Source organism: Triplophysa rosa, linkage group LG14 (genome assembly GCF_024868665.1).
Source record: "Triplophysa rosa linkage group LG14, Trosa_1v2, whole genome shotgun sequence".
Taxonomy (NCBI): domain Eukaryota; kingdom Metazoa; phylum Chordata; class Actinopteri; order Cypriniformes; family Nemacheilidae; genus Triplophysa; species Triplophysa rosa.
This window is the reverse complement of record NC_079903.1, coordinates 5600970-5621920: the sequence shown is the minus strand read 5'-3', so window position 1 is coordinate 5621920 and position 20951 is coordinate 5600970. Positions and strand designations below refer to the sequence as shown.

The 20951-nt window shown below is 43.3% G+C and overlaps 2 protein-coding genes across 5 annotated transcripts in view; both read left to right on the top strand.

The window, feature by feature from the left end:
- The window catches only part of abcg1 (ATP-binding cassette, sub-family G (WHITE), member 1), a 46795-nt gene extending 40916 nt beyond the window's left edge, over positions 1 to 5879 (top strand). For both annotated transcript variants that reach the window (XM_057351190.1, XM_057351191.1), the window contains exons 13-15: positions 2976 to 3134; positions 3232 to 3350; positions 4216 to 5879. In XM_057351190.1, coding sequence (XP_057207173.1) covers positions 2976 to 3134; positions 3232 to 3350; positions 4216 to 4444 — 507 coding nt within the window. In that variant the 3' untranslated portion in view covers positions 4445 to 5879. The remainder of the gene's footprint in view (positions 1 to 2975; positions 3135 to 3231; positions 3351 to 4215) is intronic.
- An 11992-nt stretch (positions 5880 to 17871) lies between these two features.
- Positions 17872 to 20911, top strand: LOC130564803 (uncharacterized). 3 transcript variants are annotated; one of them, XM_057351194.1, is made up of 6 exons: positions 17872 to 18351; positions 18889 to 19046; positions 19130 to 19343; positions 19681 to 19756; positions 20057 to 20334; positions 20457 to 20911. In XM_057351194.1, exons 1-6 carry the CDS (start codon positions 18316 to 18318, stop codon positions 20604 to 20606), a joined length of 912 nt encoding a protein of 303 aa, XP_057207177.1. In that variant the 5' UTR covers positions 17872 to 18315; the 3' UTR covers positions 20607 to 20911. The 3 variants fall into 3 exon arrangements, with proteins under 3 accessions (XP_057207177.1, XP_057207176.1, XP_057207178.1); XM_057351193.1 differs by having other exon boundaries at positions 17874 to 18351; positions 18886 to 19046; XM_057351195.1 differs by lacking the exon at positions 18889 to 19046 and having other exon boundaries at positions 17876 to 18351.
- The last annotated feature ends 40 nt before the right edge of the window (positions 20912 to 20951 follow it).

Here is a 20951-nt window from a genome sequence, read left to right as displayed (position 1 = left end):
CCCGCCTGCGTTGGCATTCAACTGCCTAGAGTTGTGGGTTGTGCTACTTGCATTGAGGGACTTCCTCTCATGCAGGGAAGCACGTGCTGGTCCGGTCGGACAGCACAGCTGCTGTGGCGTATTCTTCACTCACAGCAGCTAACATGACTCGCCCGACGCCTCCTCCTCTGGAGTCAGCAGGTGATCAGCTCCCTGCGAGCCACACACATCCCAGGCGTCCTGAACCAGACAGCCGATGTGCTCTCTCGTCAGTTGACGCCTTGCGGAGAGTGGCGACTCCCTCCCCGCGCAGCCTGCTCATTTGGGGGCAGTTTGGCCAGGCACAGGTGGTCCTGTTGCCTCCCCGAACTCCTCCCATTGTCCGCTTGACCGCTTGACTGAGGCTCTGACAACAACTCCCCCCTGGCCGCTCCCCCTGGCGGACAGCTTCCCCAGGGGAAGGGGCACGTTACGGCATCCCAGGCAAAACCTGGTCTCCATGTCTGGACGGGACGAGGAGATCCTGAGTGACCCACCCCCGGTCCGGTTGGGACGTCACTCAGGCTAGGGCTTCGGCCACTGGGCGGCAATACGCCCATAGGTGGCGCCTCTTCTCGTCCTGGTGCTCTTCTCGGCGAGAAGACCCGCGGAGTTGCTCGGTCGGGCACGGGCTGTCCCGTCCTCAAAAGAGACGGGGGAGTAACCTCTCCCCCTCCACACTGGGAATGTATGTAGCCGCTACGGCCGCTCATCATGACCCGAGTGCTGGGTAGCCTCTGGGACAGCATGTCCTGGTCATTAGGTTCCTAAGGGGTGCGAGAGGGTGACCACCTTATCCGCGCTCCATACCCTCTTGCGACCTAGGTGGCGGGCCTCAAGAGGCCCCGCTCCCTTCGAGTCTCTCGGGGTTACCGCTCTTTCTCAGTCTTGATAAAGACGGTGTTCCGCATTGCGCTCACCTCCAAGAGGGTAGGGGAGCTACAAGCACTCTCCGTGTCCGCAGATTGCCTAGAACTCGGGGCCGGGATTCTCACGCTATCTTGAGACCCCGCCCCGGCTACGTGCCCAAGGTTCCCACCACTCTCCCGAGAGACCAGGTGGTGAACCTGCAGGCTCTCCCCACCGGGGAGGAAGACCCAACCTATCCTTGCTATGTCCAGTATGCGCACGGCGCCTCTGCTTGGACCGCACGTAGAGTCCAGAAGCTCTGAGCAGCTCTTTGTCTGTTTCGGAGGTCAGCAGGAGGGCTGTCTCCAAACAGAGGCTGGCGCACTGGATCGTGGATGCCCTCGTTAGGGCATACCGATCTTTTTTCCTGCCCGTTGGGGGTGAGGCACACCCCTCGTGGCTGGCTCAGGGCGCCTCTCTGGCAGACATCTGCGGAGCTGCGGGTTAACAACTACGTGAGGTTCTAATACCTACGCGCGGAACCGGTGTCAGCCCGCATCCTGGCAAGGTGTGGGACCGGCAGCCGGTAGGGCATACGCCTGCGGAAGCCCTTCCCCCTCCGGGGGGAGCAGTGGCAATCCCGCCTCACTTCTTTCGTAAAGAATGCTGTAAAGAACAGGCATTCCATCCATCACTAAGCACCCTTCCAGGGGACAGGCTGGGCAGAGCAGCCCTGCCCCTTTAGGCCGGGGAACAGTTATCTCCCACATAGCTCTAACCGGACCTAGTGCTCCAGACGTGGTAACACCCCCTCCGTGGGCTGTTCCGTCTGATGTATCCTCATGAATGGTTCCCACCTTGGCAACCCATGACCTCCCCAGGTGGACTCCCACCTTGCGGTTAACTCCTGCAGTCCGCACATTCCTCCCATGAGTTCTCCCCTGATGGTGAGACCATGTGGTGTCTCCACTATTCCTCCCTACGGTAGGTAGTGGCCTCTGCAGCGTTTTTCCCCCCAGGGGGAATAATGCTTACCCAGTGGCCCGTACGGTGCCGGGCGGCTTCTCGCCATTTAGAGAATCAGGCCTCCGCCCGTGACGGCCGGCGTTAGGGGGCTTCCCAACTTTTTGTGGAAAGCTCTGGGTCCCCCTTCCTCTCCACTGGAAGGTCATAATTTCGCGCTAGCGTGTTCGTCTGACTCGCCCAGGCCAGTCAATGTCGCTCCGCAGAGATTGTGACGCGGCTCAGTGCTGTGGCGTTTTCCATAGGAACCCCATTCTGTCGGTTCGACACAACGTCGAGAGACCGACAGAAAGGGAACGTCTTGGTTACGGATGTAACCTCGGTTCCCTGATGGAGGGAACGAGACGTTGTGTCCCTCATGCCACAACACTGGCCGCCCACCCCAGCGGTCGGGGGAGGATGCTTTAGGCTCCTCAGACCAAAGGTGAATGAATGAGCACGCCGGCTTCCCTCTTATACCCGGACATCCGGGGAGGAGTCCGGCATGCAAATTTCATTCGCCAATTTTCATTGGCCTTTTCTAAATACTCAGAAGATGATAGGTTCTCAAGACAAACCCCATTCTGTCGGTTCGACACAACGTCTCGTTCCCTCCATCAGGGAACCGAGGTTACATCCGTAACCAAGACGTTTTCTCGTAATACAAATGCCTCACAGGATAAAGAGAGGACGGAGAGAGCAGGGAAATCACGACATTCGGTTTGTTGTTGGAGCTCAAAGTGGATTTGCTTCGACCGGTTTAGCCAAATCCTGCAGTAACATTACATAAGAAAGATTTGCTTTTACAAACAGGACTTTGCGTTTCTAACAACAACGTTTCTACTTGAATTATTAATAATCGAAATATATAATAACAATAAAGTAATATTCTATTATAAGAATATGCTAGAAATATAAAGAAAAACTTAGATACAGTGGGGTACAAAGCCTGGGATTTTTTCAACCTGGAAAAATAGAAATTAAAAATCTAAATACATTTTAACCCAGTCACTGAATAAATTGATATTTGGAAAACTTGATGAAGCAAATATTTCATGTTGTTATGGGTTAAATGGCTAAACTGAATAGTCTTTGATATCTTACAGGTTGTGTTCCCTGTGGCTTACTGCAGCATTGTGTACTGGATGACGTCTCAGCCGTCAGATGCTGTTCGCTTCATTCTTTTCCTGGCTTTAGGGACGCTCACTTCACTTGTGGCACAGTCACTCGGACTGCTGATAGGGGCAGCATCTACATCATTACAAGTAAATACCTGTGCATTTGTCTTTCTGCAATATATATGTTGCATGTACATTGTGGGAGAATTGTTGCAAATGTCCATTTTTATTGTTTCATTGACAGGTAGCCACCTTTGTTGGTCCGGTGACTGCCATTCCCGTGCTACTCTTTTCAGGCTTCTTTGTCAGTTTTGACACCATTCCAAAATACCTCCAGTGGATATCATACATTTCTTACGTCAGGTTCGGCATCCACTGTGTCAGGAAAATATCTTAAATAACTGTGAAATGTGCCATATTCGATTGTATTTGATTGGAAGAGGTGTCCTTAAAAACATGAACATTACATATTGTTAATACTTAATGACAAAGTGAAAACAACATTTTACACATATTTTATTTATCTTATGTACAATAGAAACAGGACATGTTCTTTTAATGAAAAGTTAGTTTTTAGCTACATTTAGTAAATGTATTTTTAAGAGATATATCCGAGACTGCATAGCATTTTTAGTTAAATATTTAGTTATTTTACTTTTGATTTTATTTTAAATAGCTTTTGTTTTTAGATTTTTAGTTTTCATGTTAATTTTAGTTAAAGTTTTAGCCATTTTGGCTATATATAATTTTTTGTTTATTTTGTATGTTGCTATATAAGATTAGTTTTCATTTAATTTTAGTGCTTTAAATGTATTTCAGTTTATTTAGGGAACATTTAAATTTTTCATTTAGTTTAAGTTTTTCCAATCATGTTAGGTCAATATTTGATTTGATTTCAATGAACAGAAACGTTTTCAAAGTTTTAGTTTTAGTAAACTAAAATAACCTTGCTGCACAGGCAGCACTAACAACCAATAATGCAATATAATAATATAAGTGTTTCACTTGTAATGACATCATCCACCAGGAAGTGATATTACTTTTGATTGGATAATAACGGCACCAAGATCAAAAAGCTTTAGCAGTTTGATATAATGGATTCTGCGATCTATTTTGGTATTAGCTTGTTTGTCAAATAGCAAGCAGCAAACAGCATTAAAAAAAAGGAAACAATATATTAAATTTTTTCAGTGGTCTTCTTCTAAAGTAGATGTTTTATGACTTTCAGATATGGTTTTGAAGGAGTCATTTTGTCCATTTACGGGCTTGACCGTGAAGACTTGCACTGTGACAAAGATGAGACGTGCCACTTTCAGAAATCAGATGCTATTCTGAAGGAGCTAGATGTTGAAGATGCAAAGCTCTACCTGGACTTTATCGTGCTGGGCATCTTCTTTGTGTCACTTCGTCTCATTGCCTACTTTGTCCTTCGATACAAGATCCGTGCTGAGAGGTAGACCAGTGAAGGAACTGATGGACTGTCAAAACTTTCATGCCCTTAGAGGACTAAAGGCAGAGAGAGCCAAAGCAGAAAGGGTGTGTTCCATTGTGAAGAACAACAGCTGTGTGTGCAGGCCTTGGGTTGAACTTGAAGTACCAGTAGATAGATACTGATGTTTGCATGCTTTAAAAAGCGAACAAAGAACTTAGATGCAACAGTTTTGGGACTCAACCGAACATCTGTACGGACAGTCAAGGAAAACTCAAAGCGTGTGATGGGTGACAATTACAGGGCAGTTTTCAATAACACTGAACCCTGTGCTAGTTTGTGACAGCTGGAATCTTTTCTCTTGCTGAGCATATAGACACAGAGTTTTTTTTTGTTCCTTATCTGTACAATATTTTATCGTAAGACAACAATTTATTGCTTGTCTGTGGCATTCCTTATGCTGCTGGTAATGGCCTTAAAGTTTAAGTATGAGCTGGTCTCCAGAAAATATCTAATGCATACATCAACATATGTATACATATGTTGAGGAATTCAAACTACAAATGGATTACTTATGGCTGTCTTTCTACAATATGCTGAGAAATACATATTTTTGTATGTTAAAATGCATATTTATCACCTTTAAAGATACAACAGGTTAGATTTGGACCATAATTGTCTTTTTTTGGTTTATGGTACTTGTCTGATCATGGCACCACAATGTCGACAAAGGAAAGCTGGAAAAAATAAAATAAAATACGATGAGATAAAATATTAAATAAAACAAACATGAACGTGACGAACGATATTTTTTTAATATGTAAATGCCTGAATTTCCTGAATTACACAAATGTATACAAAAATCATAAAAGATCTCACAGACACTGATCCTTTCATATGGCACACACATCACATTAAATTGACATGGTCATTGAACGCTAAGCTTTTTCCTCATCTTTGCAGTTTTCATGCTTTCTGGTTAAGGGGTCTTTTTTGGATGTAATTGCAAAGTCTATGCAAAAGTGAAAATGTGACAAAAATAAAGCAGACAACGTAAATGATTTATGTTTGTTATCTGTTTTGTATTTAAAGTCAAGATGTGTATATTTACCTCCAAGCTGGGTCCCCAGAGCATTATTCGATAAATGTTGCAGGCATAATGTGAATGCAAAGCTTAGTGTTATGAGACTACTGTATTCAAGTCTGCTATATGGATGTATATAGCAATGTATATTGATGTAAAATGGATGCAATCTGTGAAGAATGTTGAATAGATATTTTACTTCTATTGGACAAGTATTTCTGCTTAGAATTCACAGCATATTATTGTTTTTTTTAACGAATATAAGTTGTATATTATTTTTCATATTTATTAAATCTGCTATTTAACTCTTGCGCTTACAGAATAAACCATATAATCAAAATGATAAAGATTGTCATAGAGTCTATTTTAAAGTAGAACCCCAAAGACATTGACATAGACATTCAATGTCTTTGGGGTTCTACTTTAAAAGTAATATTCTATCTCAAGGATGGTGTAGTTACAATATCTTTAACAAAAATCTGATGTAACAATAAACATTGGATATAGTCTAATAATAAAGATGTAATGTTTTCAAACTTCTTGTTTTGGTGTGTGTGATAAACATCCAACTTTCAATAGATGTGCAACTGTTTTTTGCAGCACGCTGTAAGGATGCTGAGGGCAAACATGTAAGTGCACGTATATTGCCCCCTTGTGGCCATTTATTTTAAATCTAGATAATCTAAGCATACTTAAAGGTACAATGCAGGATGTTTTGTATGATCTATTAACAGAAATGCAATATAACATACAAAACTGTGTCTTTAGATGTGTATAAAAACCTTACGTAATGAAAAGTTATGTTTTTATTACCTTAGAATAAACCAGTTGTATCTACATAGGGAGCGGGCCTATCTACATGGAATTTGTTATGTTGTGCAGCCATGTTTTGTACAGTAAGCTCTAACTGACAAACAGCTCTACATAGCGCGTTTCGTATATGTTGGTCTTCTTCGTGTGTTTTTTTAGACGCAGCTTGCGTCATCACTGAGTTGAAGACGCACAAAGTAGTAATAACTTGGTCGATGTCAATGCTCACCATGTTGTTCTTTTGTGGACTCTGAACTTGCCGGAAGAAGACACCAGAGAAGAAGATGCCGGAAATGCGTAGAAGGAAGTACGATGCTGCCAAACCGACCAATCACAGCGCTTGCGGTCCGCGTAGGGTCCGCGTTGAGTTGACGCGTTGTTATATTTTTGGAGAGGTGCGCGTCAGGCTACGGCGTAGGGTACGCACAGGGTACGCGGCTCTGCGTAGGCTACGGCGTAGGTCCTACGCAGAACCATAAACTGACCTGTAGTAAGTAGTACAAAGTAGTAAGTCGTAGTACGGAAAGAAGGAGGAGTAGTCGTCGTCTAGCTGAAGCAATTGATTGTTCTGTCTTAGAAGTTTTGATAAAATGGAGGACCATGCGTATTGTGCACAAGCGCCGACAGAGCGTGAATCTCCGTCGTCAAAGAAGCGCAAACGTGATGCTGCCAGACGAATTAGAGACAAACGGCGGCAGAAATCCAGGATAAACATCGGTGTATCTATTACCAGATGGAAGGCGCTGTTGAAAGACAAATGTTTTCAAGGCGACGCCGAAGTTGCCTGTTTTCTGCTAGACTGGTAAGATAATTCAACATTTTCAATGTTTCCACTTTTTCAATGTTTACCAAACAACTGTTTTGTTGAAACGGTAACGTTAGCATTTTATACAAATGGCCATATAATCTCCGAATAATAATGTTTTTCTGTCCCTGCGGTACGTACTCCGGTTGTTCCTGACTTTACAAAGGGGGAGACAAACGTCTACTAACTTACACCTAACTGCCTATGTCGCTGTCAGATCAAACGCTTTGAACAGCGTTGCTATTTACGATTAGCTAACTTTAGTTACTTCACTACTCTCAGCGTGTACTAGATAGCACGCAAGAAAGATATCTAATTATAGAATTGTAACAGTAACTTTCGCAATAGAATACATGTTAAATGATTAATTACGTTAATATATTGCCTTACCTGCTTGTATCACTACTATCCGCTGTCTCAGTAGACGACATCTGCGGCCACCGTCGTAATTCGAAAGGGAGGGGTGGGCAAATGACTCAGAGATTTGTTGCAAAACTATAATACAAAGCTAGTGGCCGCTGATTTTCAAGAACTGCGCCTTTAACTCTTTCAACTTCCATTGATACTAAAACACGCATTGTATCATATGTGTCTTTACTATATATATTTAACTATATATATATTTTTTGCCCAAACTATTTACTATAAACGAAATAGCTATTTACAAAATAACTATTTAACTTTTTGAATTATTCCTACGTCTCGTATTAATATGGTATAACATTTTTATTTTTACATTCTTATGTACAGTGAGGGAAATAAGTATTTGATCCCCTGCTGATTTTGTAAGTTTGCCTACTTACAAACAAATGAAGGGTCTATAATTTTTATGGTGGGTTTATTTTAACTGATAGACACAGAATATTTAAAAAAATCAGGGGAAAAAAATGTTATATAAAGGTTATAAATTGATTTGCATTTCAGTCAGTGAAATAAGTATTTGATCCCCAAGCAAAACATAACTTTGTACTTTGTGGAGAAACCCTTGTTGGCAAGCACAGAGGTCAGACATTTCTGATAGTTGGTCACCAGGTTTGCACATGTGTCCGGATACATTTAGTCCACTCCTCTGTCAATCTTTAAGGTTTCTTGGCTGTCGCTCAGCAAATTGGAGTTTTAGCCTCCTTCACAGAGGTTCTATAGGACTAGGGTCTAGAGACTGGCTAGGACATTTAATGTGCTTCTCCTTAAGCCACTATTTGGTTGTCTTGGCAATATGTTTTGCGTCTTTGTCATGTTAAAGGCTCATCCATGACCCATCTTCAGTGACCTAGTTAAGGGGAGGAGGTTCTCGTCCAAGATTTTACGGTACATGGGCCCGTCCCTCAGCCCCTCAATGCGGTGAAGTCATCCTGTATACCTGTAGCAGAGAAAAAGCCCTAAAGCAGAATGTTTCCAACACTGTGCTTCTCTGTAGACATGATGTTCTTGGGCTCATAGTCAGCATTTCTCTCCCTCCAAACACAGGAGTCCATTTTGGTCTCACAGCAGTGCCAGCACTTTCGCCAAAGCCTTTTCTGAATCATTTTTATGTTCATTGTCAAACTTAAGACGAGCCAGGCGGGCCTTCTTGGGCAGGAGGACCTTGCGGGTGCTTCAGGATTTCAGTCTACTGTGGCATAGCGTGTTACCAATGTGTTACCAATGTTTTGCTTGCTAACTGTGTTCCCAACTGTCTTGAAATCATTAACAGGCTTCTTCCGTGTAGTTCTGGGCTGATCTTTAACCTTTCTCATGATCATCTTTACCCCATTGGGGAAATATTGCAGGGAGCTCCAGAACAAGGGCATTTGATAGTTATTTTGTATATCTTCTATTTCCAAATAATCACACCAACAGTTGTCTCCTTCTCACCAAGCTTCTGTCTGTAGCCTATTCAAGGTTTGTGCAGGTCTCCAATCTTGTCGCTGACATCCTTTAAAACCTATTTGGTCTGGACCATGGTGTTGGAGAGGTTGAACTGGAAGATACAGATTCTGTTGGCAGGCATCTTTTATATACATAACAAGCTGATTTAGGAGTACTTTCTTAAAGTGACAGGACTAATCTGTGGTCCATATAGGCACATAACCAATCTGTGGAGCCAGAATTCTTGCTAGTTGGTAGGGGATCAAATACTTATTTCACTGACTGAAATGCAAATCAATTTATAACCTTTATATAACATTTTTTTCCCCTGATTTTTTTTAATATTCTGTGTCTATCAGTTAAAATAAACCCACCATAAAAATTATAGACCCTTCATTTGTTTGTAAGTAGGCAAACTTACAAAATCAGCAGGGGATCAAATACTTATTTCCCTCACTGTATATATTTACTTTTTTTAACATTTACATTCATTTTACATTTTACAATTAGTAACTTGATGAAAACATAAAAAGAGCTATTCATATCACTATAATATTCACAGCATTAACTTTCTGCTCCTTTTAGAGAATTCTGTCACAAACTCATCCATGTCCAGTCCATGTTATTGCTTTTTCATGAGCAAAAAGTACAACGTTTTGTTCCTCTCATGAAGCGTTATTCGGCGGAATGGTGTCAGAACCACCCATCGCGTGATGCGAAGCTGCTTTTACACGGTCCTGTGCTTATTTGTGTTCAAGCTCTGTCTGAAGAGCTGATTTCTAATTGCAGCGTTGAGCATTGTAGCCAATCACATGCAACTGATGGACAGCAATGACTCATTCAATATCACAATTTAATTAAACGTTTTAGCTCATCATGCTCCTGCTTTTCTGCATTAAGCTTTATTTAGCCTTGATGGCAGCTAACGGCTTTGGTAAAATTTTACATGAAAAAGGTAAGGGAAACTTGTTAATATCACATGAACAATACTGGCTATTTTTAACAAATTTTGCATGAATCAAAACACATTTCATAAATCACTAATCAAATAGCCTATAGAATAGCTACTATTAGTTAACAATAAAAAAAAGTGGATTCAGTCTGGTTGTCTCTCCCGAAACGCTGCCATGTTGAATTACTACATGTTTAAAAATGCGTTACCCAGGAATTCCTCAAATTTTGTTACTTGTTGCGTGAGAAAATAAATGGTTTTGTCTACATCGTGTAGATGTAATGCGGGTGCAGTGAGGGTCGCGCCATTTTTGTCAAACCGGTAGGGTCGGGTACGGAATTGAATTAGTGCTGCTGTCTGATGAGACGGGTGTTCTTTTAATAACTGCAGGTGTGGGTTTATCAAACCCCAGATAGCAAAATTGCTGTGGCCCAGATCTGGCCCAAACCTTACACTTTCATCCGGCCCACTATAAGCATGGAATGATGGCACTTGGGCGGTCCGCTCCTGTTTGCCAGATCTGGGCCACAAGCAAACCATGACAATGCCACATGTAAACCAAATAAACCAGAACTGACCCTAATCTGGCCCACAGTTCACTTTTATTCTGGCCCAGAACTGGCAACTTTTTCCGGGCCACATACAGCATGGAATGATGGCACTTGGGCGGTCCACTTCTGTTGGCCAAATCTGGGCCACAAGTAAACCATTGCAATGCAACATGTTAGACAAGTGTAAACTATATAAACCAGAACTGATCCTAAACTTAATAATAATGGCGGTATGCCGTGTCAGCACATGTTGTGATTATTCTTTCACATGGGCGTCATTCAAAATGGCGACAAGGCTTTTGACACACATGCGTTTTACAGTTGTGAAGGGCCCCTGTAGGACGGTGGTTAGAACCGCTCACTTCCACGTAGGGGATCCAGGTTCGATTCCCATTGCAACCATCACTTCCCGTGTCCAAAGTACACTGTAATGTGTTTTATGTGTGCGCATTATCTTATACGAATATGAAGTGTCGGTAATGCGTTTAAATACTTTAGCCATGGCTAAAGGGTGCAGGCTTTCCATTAGGTGGCTTGCGGTACTGCCACGGAAGCAACGCTGCCCATATGACTGTGATTGTGCGCGCGCTTTTGCACAGATCTCCAACCCGGAGCTCGTTGTTACTTATGCGCGCTGCTGTATCTCTCGTGTCCCAGCCTCATATCGGACTACAGGAGACAGCGGTGTGTGGCCGCGAGGGAAACCTATGGAGGGTGGTGCTGGTTTGGTGCTGTTCAAATTGAATATGCGCAGCCTTACTACCTTGCGTCGTGGCCTCCAGCCCCCGGCACTAGACGGCGATGTCCTGTTGTATGCTTGATTCATTTTGGGTTTTCAGTGCTCCTGTATACGCAGCGCTAAGCCCCCTGTATCGAGCAGCGGATCTGTGTAGCCTAAGCTTCCCGCATGTATGACAACTGGTAGAGCCGTGTTATTATGAATTCGCAATGCCCCGGTCACTCGGTACTGCTCCCTATTATACGTTGGTTTGAATGCCCGGGTAGATTTGCACTGCTACAGAATGTGGTCGACCACCGCGTGCTACGCGCTGTTATGCAATCCAGTTTTGTCGCAGATCACCCCCCTTCAGCGGTGTGATCTCGGTTACAGTTGCCGTAAAGAGCCGGTTCTGGGAGCGGACATTCATGAGAGAAGCGGATGTGGTTCCGCCATGTTTTGTCGTCCCAAGTCGAATGACCTGTTCGGACCTGACCCATCATTGCACGCTTCCTATCACTACTGAATAGATCCTTGCTTCTTGTGTTCTATCGTATGTGTGTCATATCCAGCCAGCCCCTTATATCAGGTGCTTTCGGCGGTTCTCAGATTGGTATATGGGTTAATGTACCCCTAACTGAGACATATATGTGTTTTAATCCAGACAACCCCTCGTCGTGGTTTTCTGTGATTCATGTGGTCATTCTGAATATGAATTGATTCAAAGAGAGAATGTCTTCTCGTCATTGTTATTTTGACAGGTGGCGGGATTTGGCAGCGGTTTGCTACAGAGTTGGTACCGCGTGTTTGCCGTTGCTCTGTGTACTACTTGTGGGACAGCTAGATACTGAGCTGGCCGCGCCGGTCTCTACCCTTTTGCGCCGCGGCTGAGCACCGCTGGCTTGCTATGCTTCAACCGTTTCCCTCATACGAGTTTAACCTTTGCATCAGGTGTTTACCTGGTTTGGACAGATGTTTCTGTTTTCTTTGTGTGCACGGTTTGATTGATGCCCTTATCAGGTGTGCCATTTTAGCGCTGGTCAAGCGCCGTTCGCTTGATTTTGAGCTCTCTTACTACTCTCTTACGGCCCATTAGCGAGATGTGCCGAACAGCCGCGAGTGCAGCAGAGTGCAGGTCACACTCACTCTTGACTCGGTCTCGGTACGAGCTCATCTGTGAGGGTTCACGTGGGTGACTAATGTCTACTCGCGATAGTGGAGAACGCGCTATGTGTTTATTCTTGTAGGATATGCAGTGATAACAGTGAATGCAGCGATACAGTGATAACAGTCAGTGCCTTGCCCCGTTTCTGATATTTTATGCTTCCTGCAGCACAGGCTGGATAACGGCGGCCTCCAGTCCACGCTGGAAGTTTGTGTGGCTGGTATTACCTCGTTCGTTCCCCAGTTGATGGGCAATCGATTGATAGGCACACGCTGGTGTTCAGATTTCTAAGGGGAGTGAGGAGTCTGTTTCCCCTGCGATCTCCTTCAGTGCTGCCGTGGGACTAGCGTCGGTACTGAAGGCTCTCTCTTCTCCCCCGTTCAAGCATTTGGACGCGGTTTCCATGAGAGAGCTCTCTCTAAAGCCGTTCTCCTTCTCGCTCTTGCTTCGGCTATGCGCATAGGGAATTTACAAGCGCTCTCAGTCGGCGCTGATTGCATTCGTTTTGGAGCCGGCGACTGTATGTGCCAAATTCGCTGTCTACCCCATTTAGAGTATCAGAGCTCATTCGACTAGGACTATCGCCTCTTCGTGGGCCTGGTAAGGGCACCTCTATTCAGGACATATGCTGTGCGGCTGGCAAGTCTGCGCAGAACACTTCCGCCAGGTTCTACAGATGGGACATGTCCTCATTGGCACGTCTCAAGTCCTCTCGGTGAGTGCTGTTCGCCCTTTTTTTCTCCTAACTGCTGATCGTTTATGCTGCACAGTTGTAACCGCGTTACTGTTGACTCTGTGCTTTGGTGTACTTTTATGTTCACTGTTATGTCCGCCCGGGATTCCGTGCTGGCTCTTACTGTTGTGGTGTCTGCCCTGTCATAGCACAGCCCGCTCATTTCTTTGGCTTGGATATGCATGAGCCCGAACTGGCAGTTCAATGGTCTGTCTCAGCCAACCAGCTGTGAGCGCTCAGGGCGACTTCGCAGTTTGTTGAATCGGTGTGCATGACCCCGTGCTTGGTGTGTTTTAACCTAGTTGATCGGGCTGACCTTGCTACTCTCACGGCGGGATTGTATATCGTTCCCAAATGCAGAGCTTCCGCAATATTGAGAGACCGCTCTCGAAAGGGAACGTCTCGGTTACTATCGTAACCTCGGTTCCCTGAGAAGCGGGAACGCGACATTGCGTAGTCCGCCATGTTCTACGCTCATCAGCCGTGCAGGCGTTTTCTCATAGATTCTGAGGTAGCGTCGCTATGCACCGTATTTATACTGCCAGGGGTTCATCAGTATTTGCATACTGTTGCATGTCTTGCGACAATTGGCCAGTTTTTTTACTGGCGTTATCCAATAAGACTTCAGGAAAGTGGAAAAGGGAAGAGTTCCCATATGTGGAGCTTCCGCAGTGTCTCGTTCCCGCTTCTCAGGGAACTAAGGTTACGATAGTAACCGAGACGTTTTCCAACGTGATTGTAACACGGAAGTCATGGACGCGCATGCTGGAGGCACTCAGAGGCAGAGCAAGCCATATATTCATGTTTAAAAAGTATATAATTTTTTATTTTCTTGGAAAATGACCAATCGTTTTGCTAGACAACACCCTTATTCATCGGCTAGTGTTGTGTAGAGCCTTTTGAAGCTGCGATGAAACTGAAATTTGGATCTTAACCAACAGCCCCCTTTGAAGTGCATTATATGGATAAGATCCCTGGAAACCTTTCATCAAAGGTCTCAATTTGTTTTTGACAGAAGAAACAAACACGGATGGCTTGTATGAATGTGAGTAGGGTTGGGAATTGAAATTCAAAATCCAAAAGAAAGGAATCGGATGCTGTAAAAAAAAAAATCATTTCCACTTAAACGATTCCGGACCGCATGGTCACATAATTTTTAAGTCATCTGTCAAGACCTGAGTCACCTGACCTGACATAGTGTAACGCAACGTAAAGGTGCCTTGTGCAACGAGGGAAGAAAAATTAATGTTGCCAGGAAAAATATGAACGAGAAACAAAGAAACAAAGTAAAAAAATGTTTTACTTTCCACAGGTTTATTAAGTCCTCACATCGTCTACTCGTCAGCATACATGCGGGCTGAGCAACAAAACATAAAACATCCTCACGTTGGTAAACAAAAGAAAAAGAATAGAAGTCGGCAGAGCGTTTCTCTCGTCTTTCCCCACTGTTTCTGTACCAACCGCCACACGCATGCGCAGTGTCCTCTCTACCGTAACTGCTCTAAGCGGCCGTTACAGAGTCCCCCCTGAAAAAAAAGGTGGCTGACCCCAGCCAACAGCACTGGGAAAATACAGGAATGAAAAAACGTCATACATGAACAGTTGTAAATATTCCACCACATAGAAAAGCTACTGACATACATGACAGAGTGATAAGCTCATCTAAACAGTTCCCAAAACACTGTGTAAAAAAACACAAGAAAATAAAAAGCAAAGGCAGTTAGTAAACCCACAGAAAAATATAACAAAGGTTAAGTGTCCTGAAACACCCAAACATAGGAACAAAATCCATGGCAAAATAATAAATGGCAGTACTGCATGGTGAAATGTCATACAAGTGGAGCAGAAAACAAAATACACAGTACAGCACACACTGACTTCAAGTCTAACCATTTGGTGTGAAAAGCATTTGTCCATTCATTGGTCGCCCATCCTGAAGTAATCCTAGGGGCAAGTCTGGGCCGCAAGTCATAATGGTGGCCCTCACGACCACCCTCAACCACATCACAGGAAACAACAGGATCTGCACTCCCACTCTCGTCATCCCCAGCGTCCTCATTAAACAAGTCAGACAAAGAAACAGTGACATCAGACTCCAAATGATCCCAAACACAATGAACAGGAGTTTCACCGGGAGACACCACAGGCCTGGCCCGACAGACAAATGTGCGGGAGGAAACAATCCAAGGAAGTATGCTTGGTACCCACATATGCCCTAATAGCAGTTTTCAAAGTCCGGTTTACCCGCTCAGTTGCGTTTGTCTGGGGGTGGTAAGCCGTTGTGAGTCTGTGTTCTGTACCCAATTCAGAAACTGTGTGTTCAAAGAGAGCACTGACAAATGCAGATCCCCTATCAGAAATCAAGTACTGTGGGGCACCATGCCGAGCGAAAAGCTCACTCACCATCTTACTGGCAGCGACAAGAGCAGTAGCTTCCTTAACAGCACACACCTCAATCCACTTTGAAAAGTAGTCAACAAACACAACAATGTACGCATTACCATTTGGCGTTCAAGGCAAGGGGCCCAACAAAATCTACCCCTGCGAATTCCCAAGGACGCTAAGGGCGGATAGGCACCATCAAACCACTAGGTTTCCTCTGCGAAGGCTTTGTGAACTGGCATACAGCACACGAAGAGACATATCTCCGCACATCTGATGACATGTTAGGCCAGAAAAATCGCTGCTTAAGTCTAGCCACAGTTTTGGTCACACCCAAATGACCTGCCATGGGGTGATCATGAAAATATTCCAAAAGAGACCTTCTGACAGTCTGCAAAGTACAGGATGATTTCGGGTCCTTGCAATACAGAAGGCCATCAAGCACGACATACTGGGATTCTTCTGACAAATCTGTACCCTCACTGTCTTCCATTCCTTTGAAAAGCTTACTAATGTCAGGGTCATCCAGTTGTAGACGTATCAAATGATCCCTGTCAGTAAACAACACAGACGGAACGGACCGCAAGTCCAGGCCTCCAAGAGCAGCATACTCTGGCAGAATGTCCACCGGCTGATCACAAGAGGGTAAGGGATTCCTGGACAAGCTATCAGGAACGCTGTTGGACACCCCAGGCTTATGGACAATCTCGAAATCAAAGTCTTGTAACCGCAGTGACCACCGAGCTAGCCTTCCAGTGGGGTTTGGTCTTGACATTAGCCACCTCAAGCTGTTGTGGTCAGAAAACACTGTGACATGCAACCCCTCAACATACGGCCTGAAGTACACAGAGTTTTTCTGTACCTTCTTCATCCCGCTGCATCAAAGCAGCACCCAGACCAACATCACAAGCATCAACATGAATATAAAAAGGAAGTGAAAACTCTGGAAACTTCAAGATAGGTGCAGCCGTCAGTTTACTCTTCAGAAAATCGATAGAATTTTGACAGTCTTGGGTCCATTCAAACGGAGTGTCGGCTCTCGTAAGAGCAAAAAGCGGTTCTGCATGTCATGCGTACTCGTGGATGAACCGCCGATAGTAGCTCGAAAGACCCAAGAACTGTCTCATCTGCTTTACATTCACTGGAGTAGCAAAATCAACCACTGCCTTAACTTTCCCTTCAATGGGCAGAATACCCTCCTTGGTGACCCGATACCCCAGAAAGGTCAATTCCTTCCAACAGAACTGACATTAGTCCAGTTTAATAGACAGGCCCGCAGACCTAAGCCGGGCCAAGACTTCTTCCAGATCACAAAGGTGTTGCTCAAAGGTGGGTGAGACGATCACAATATCGTCAATATAAACCGCACAGGACTTGTAAATAAGGCCTGCCAGCACTGTGTTCGAAAGCCTCTGGAACGTGGCCGGGGCATTGCAAAGGCCGAAAGGCAGAACACGGAACTGGTACAGACCACTGTGAGAAACAAAAGCCATCTTGGGCCTTGACGATTCCTCCACTGCCACCTGCCAGTAACCTCTGGCTAAGTCGATTGTACAGACAAATTTCCCTCTAGCCAAGAAATCAAGAGACTCATCTATTCTTGGAAGGGGATAAGAATCTTTGACCGTAAAGCGGTTTATCCCTCGGTAGTCCACACAAAATCTAGGTTCCCCACAAGGCTTATGCACAATAACAACTGGTGCAGCCCAGGGCCCAGATGCCGGTTCAATAATGCCTTCCTCAAGCATCATGTTGATTTGTTTCTCAATTAGCTCTTTCTTTGCAGGCGAGGAACGATATGGAGCAAGATGGATAGGTCTGGCCTGCCCAGTGTCAATTTTGTGCTCAACCAAGGACGCGTGGCCCAGATGACCGTCAAACAAATCACCAAAAGACCTCAACAACTCAGAAAGTTTTGATTTTTCCCCATCCCGCAATGTAGCTTCATTAACTTTGGCAGATAAACTAGAAGAACTTGATTCCAAGCACGACATCTTGTGGCTTGAGGTTAACAAGTCAATTCCCTCCAGCTCATTCAAAGTCTCTGGAACATCACCTAGAACAACTGTTCTGGAAGGCACTTGAATCACCACAGAAGCTCTCATCATAAAATCCATTCCCAGAACAACTTGGGTTGAAAGGTTCTGAATGACAGCAAATCGATGATAAAAGCGTTGGCCCAGAAAGCCAAACTGTAGCCAAACTAAACCTGATGGGCAACACATTGCTCCATCAGCAAGTTGTATTTGCGGCGCAGACCAAGCTGTGGTTTTAAAGATCCCCCCACCAACATATTTAGCAACATCTAGGCGAATGGCTGAAATGGAGGCACCTATGGAGTCAAAGTAGGGTCACATATATTTGCAAAAAAAAAAAAAGATTTGCAAACAAAAAAAAGATTTGCAAACAAAAGAAATTTTTGCAAACAAAAAAAGTTTTGCAAACAAAAAAGTTTTGCAAACAAAAAAAGTTTTGCAAACAAAAAAAAAGTTTTGCAAACAAAAAAAAAATTTTGCAAACAAAAAAAAGTTTTGCAAACAAAAAGAAAGTACTGAGAGGTAAAATGTTTTTTTTCCAAAGAAAACCTTTAGCAGCAATGATTTTGCAACACATCTTTTCCTTTGCAGTACCTACTAATTCATTTGCAACGCCCCTTTAATTCTGCGTTTCAGCCACCAGTGCTTTTGCGACTCGGTTTTTCCTTTGCGCTTCACTTTACTTTGCGTTTGGCTTTGTGACCCTGTTTTGACGTGGGGGAGGAGTCAACGGATTGGGGCGTGTATAACGGTTCTGGGCATGCCTTCCTCGTTACGTCATCAGCGTGAGCGGCAGACTGAGCTGATCGGCCATCATGGCGGAGCAGAGACATGTGGGTGATGGATTTCAGGTATGTATTATTGATCTTTTTCTTCTAGTGCGCTAGAATCAATATGTTTTTCGATTCGTTTAGTTAACTACGTGTGTATTAACGCGTTTGCTCAAGTTAAGGAAGGTCAATTAACAATTAGAGATCAATTAATGCGGTGACTTTAGCCACGTGCTAATCGCTTACGTTAATGTGTGTTGGCTGGCCATTTCTCTCAATGTGCATACCTTTATTCTGTTGATTACGGATTTTTTTGCAGTTTTATCATTTATAAATATTATTCTCCACGCCTTAGTTGGATTACGACAGTTATGAACTATTCAGTGCCAAACGTGTCATGTGTGTTGAAGTATTCTGTAAATACATGATAGAACAAAAAAAATCCTTGTATGACGTGCAAACATAATTGGCAATAAAGCCCTTTTTGGTGATTTATATACAGCAAGTAACATCCCTGGTTACTCTGTTTGAAAGCTATGATGTTTGTTTATACATAGGTTGTAAATATGTTGACCTAGATCTTCCTATATCATTTTGTTGCCATGACACATTTAGCAGACAGAGTATTCAGATGTCCGTAAGGCTGCACAGAATTTAATTGGTCTTCTGACCCAAAGCCTCGGTCAGATTCAGGCAGCTCAGGGTCAGCAGCAGCAGCAACAACCACAGCAGCCTTCTTCTATTTCTCGGCCTCGAATAGAGCAGGATATGGCCAGGTTGTTGCATCCACTTATTATTATCTTAGGAATTGTCTCTTGAACGTTGCATTTTATAAGTAACATTGTTTTATTGTTTTTAGATCTTTTCCTGGGATGTTTAAGAAGGCAAAACGGAAAACTCCAAATCCACAAATACATTTGAAAGCCACAGCTTGGAAACCATTTGCAGTTTCTGTATATTTAATGAGCCAAAATACTGACACCTCACCCACACCTTCTGAAGAGCTTGGACTACTCCAGGCAGGACTAGGAAAACGGGTTATTACAATTTCAACCAATGTGAACCATTCGGATGTAAGTACATTTTAAAGTACAATGTAATCTGTTAGTTATTGCCATATGATGTGCAGTACGATTTCTTTATCACCTGTGATTAATGCATAACCATCTGCTTTAAAACCGTAATATTCCACTTTCAAAACCTGCTGCGATGAAGGAACATCATTTGTTTAAAAAAAGTATTTTTCTCTTTAAAAAAGGGTTTTGTCTGTTTATGTTAAAATGATAATTTGTAAGTATATAAATGACATAATCAAATGCACTTCAAACATCATTTTATTGTGATAAAAATGTAGTTTCCAGTTTTGTACGCTTATTTGAGAACGCTTGTTCTGTTTCTTGTTTTCTTTAGTTATGCAACCTCCTTGAAGCTGAATTTCCCAAGATGAGGTCACTTACTGGAGGGTGGCTGCTTTATAAGGCACCAGGTACACTGTACTGTCAACCAGAACAGACACAAACATGTGAATAGCTGTGTAGAGGTTACTGCAAATTGGAAGTAATTCCAATGGGTAATTATAATTGAACATTTCTCTTGGCATTCCAACCTTAGAGCCCAGGCTATAGCCTATTTTTATAGTATTGCACAGTGAAGCGTTAATAGAATGTGGGTAGAAAGTACTGTTTTTTTACTTTATTGTTCTAGCTGCTACTCTACAGTGAAAAGCATAATTATACAATAAGGACCTAATATTGCTGGACTTGTTAATGTGTTTTTAAATTGTCAGGTGGGAATGGAAGAAGAAAGCTTACTGTTGTCCCTCCAGACTCAGAGGGTTATACAGGCAGCCTTATCAAGATGGCTACCTCCGCTGGAAGAACAGCACTCTATATGGTCCCTCTTCAAGACAAATTGTGTCTTGATCCACTGCCATTCTCAGCAGAAGAGTTTGCGAAGACGCCAAGGGTTGAGTGTCGTACTTGTAAAACAACAATGCCACTACCAGTTTTGTACCTGCATGTCAAGTCCTGTGGTGGTGGCACACAGGCAGTTAATGATGATGTGGTATGTTGTTTATACAATAGAATATAAATATATATATATATATATATAGCTATCATCTATAAAAATGTTTTTCAGTTAAGTTTGCTTTTAGGCAGAATATATATCCAGTTTTGTCATTTCAGACTACTGATGATGATGATGATGAGGATGTAAAAGTAGTTGGTGAGATTTCCAGTGCCGTTTCCACTACAGCCACAACTTCTATGCCCATACCTACCACTTCAATACAATCTTGTTCTCCTACACCCACCACAAGTTTTGAGGTGAGCTGAATGAAAATGCTGTATTGTTAAGGGTTTTTAAATATTTGAGAATAGATTTATTTTGTATTTACTTTTATTTTAATATGTGCATAAGGACTGGTGCTGTTAGTGAAATTAATTAACTGCTATGTTAAAATTGTATTATAAACTAAATGGTATTCTCTTTGTTGTGCCTTATTGTCAAGCACTTTTGATTGATTGTTATTAAACCTTATTACACGGCTCATTTGAATGCTTGATTCTGATTGGCCAGTCCCGACATTCCAAGGGTTGTTCTTTTCAAATAACAAGCGCTAAAAACTAATGACACCCTGTAACCCAGATGCTACAAATCATTTTGAGAGGGGCAGTTTA

Bases quoted from the DNA above. Each gene is read 5' to 3' on its own strand.
- LOC130564803 (XM_057351193.1), top strand. From the start codon at position 18,316: ATGGCGGAGCAGAGACATGTGGGTGATGGATTTCAG. The intron at 19,047-19,129 runs GTTGTTGCATCC...TATTGTTTTTAG, and splicing joins ATAGAGCAGGATATGGCCAG to ATCTTTTCCTGGGATGTTTA. The intron at 19,757-20,056 runs GTACACTGTACT...TTAAATTGTCAG, and splicing joins GCTGCTTTATAAGGCACCAG to GTGGGAATGGAAGAAGAAAG.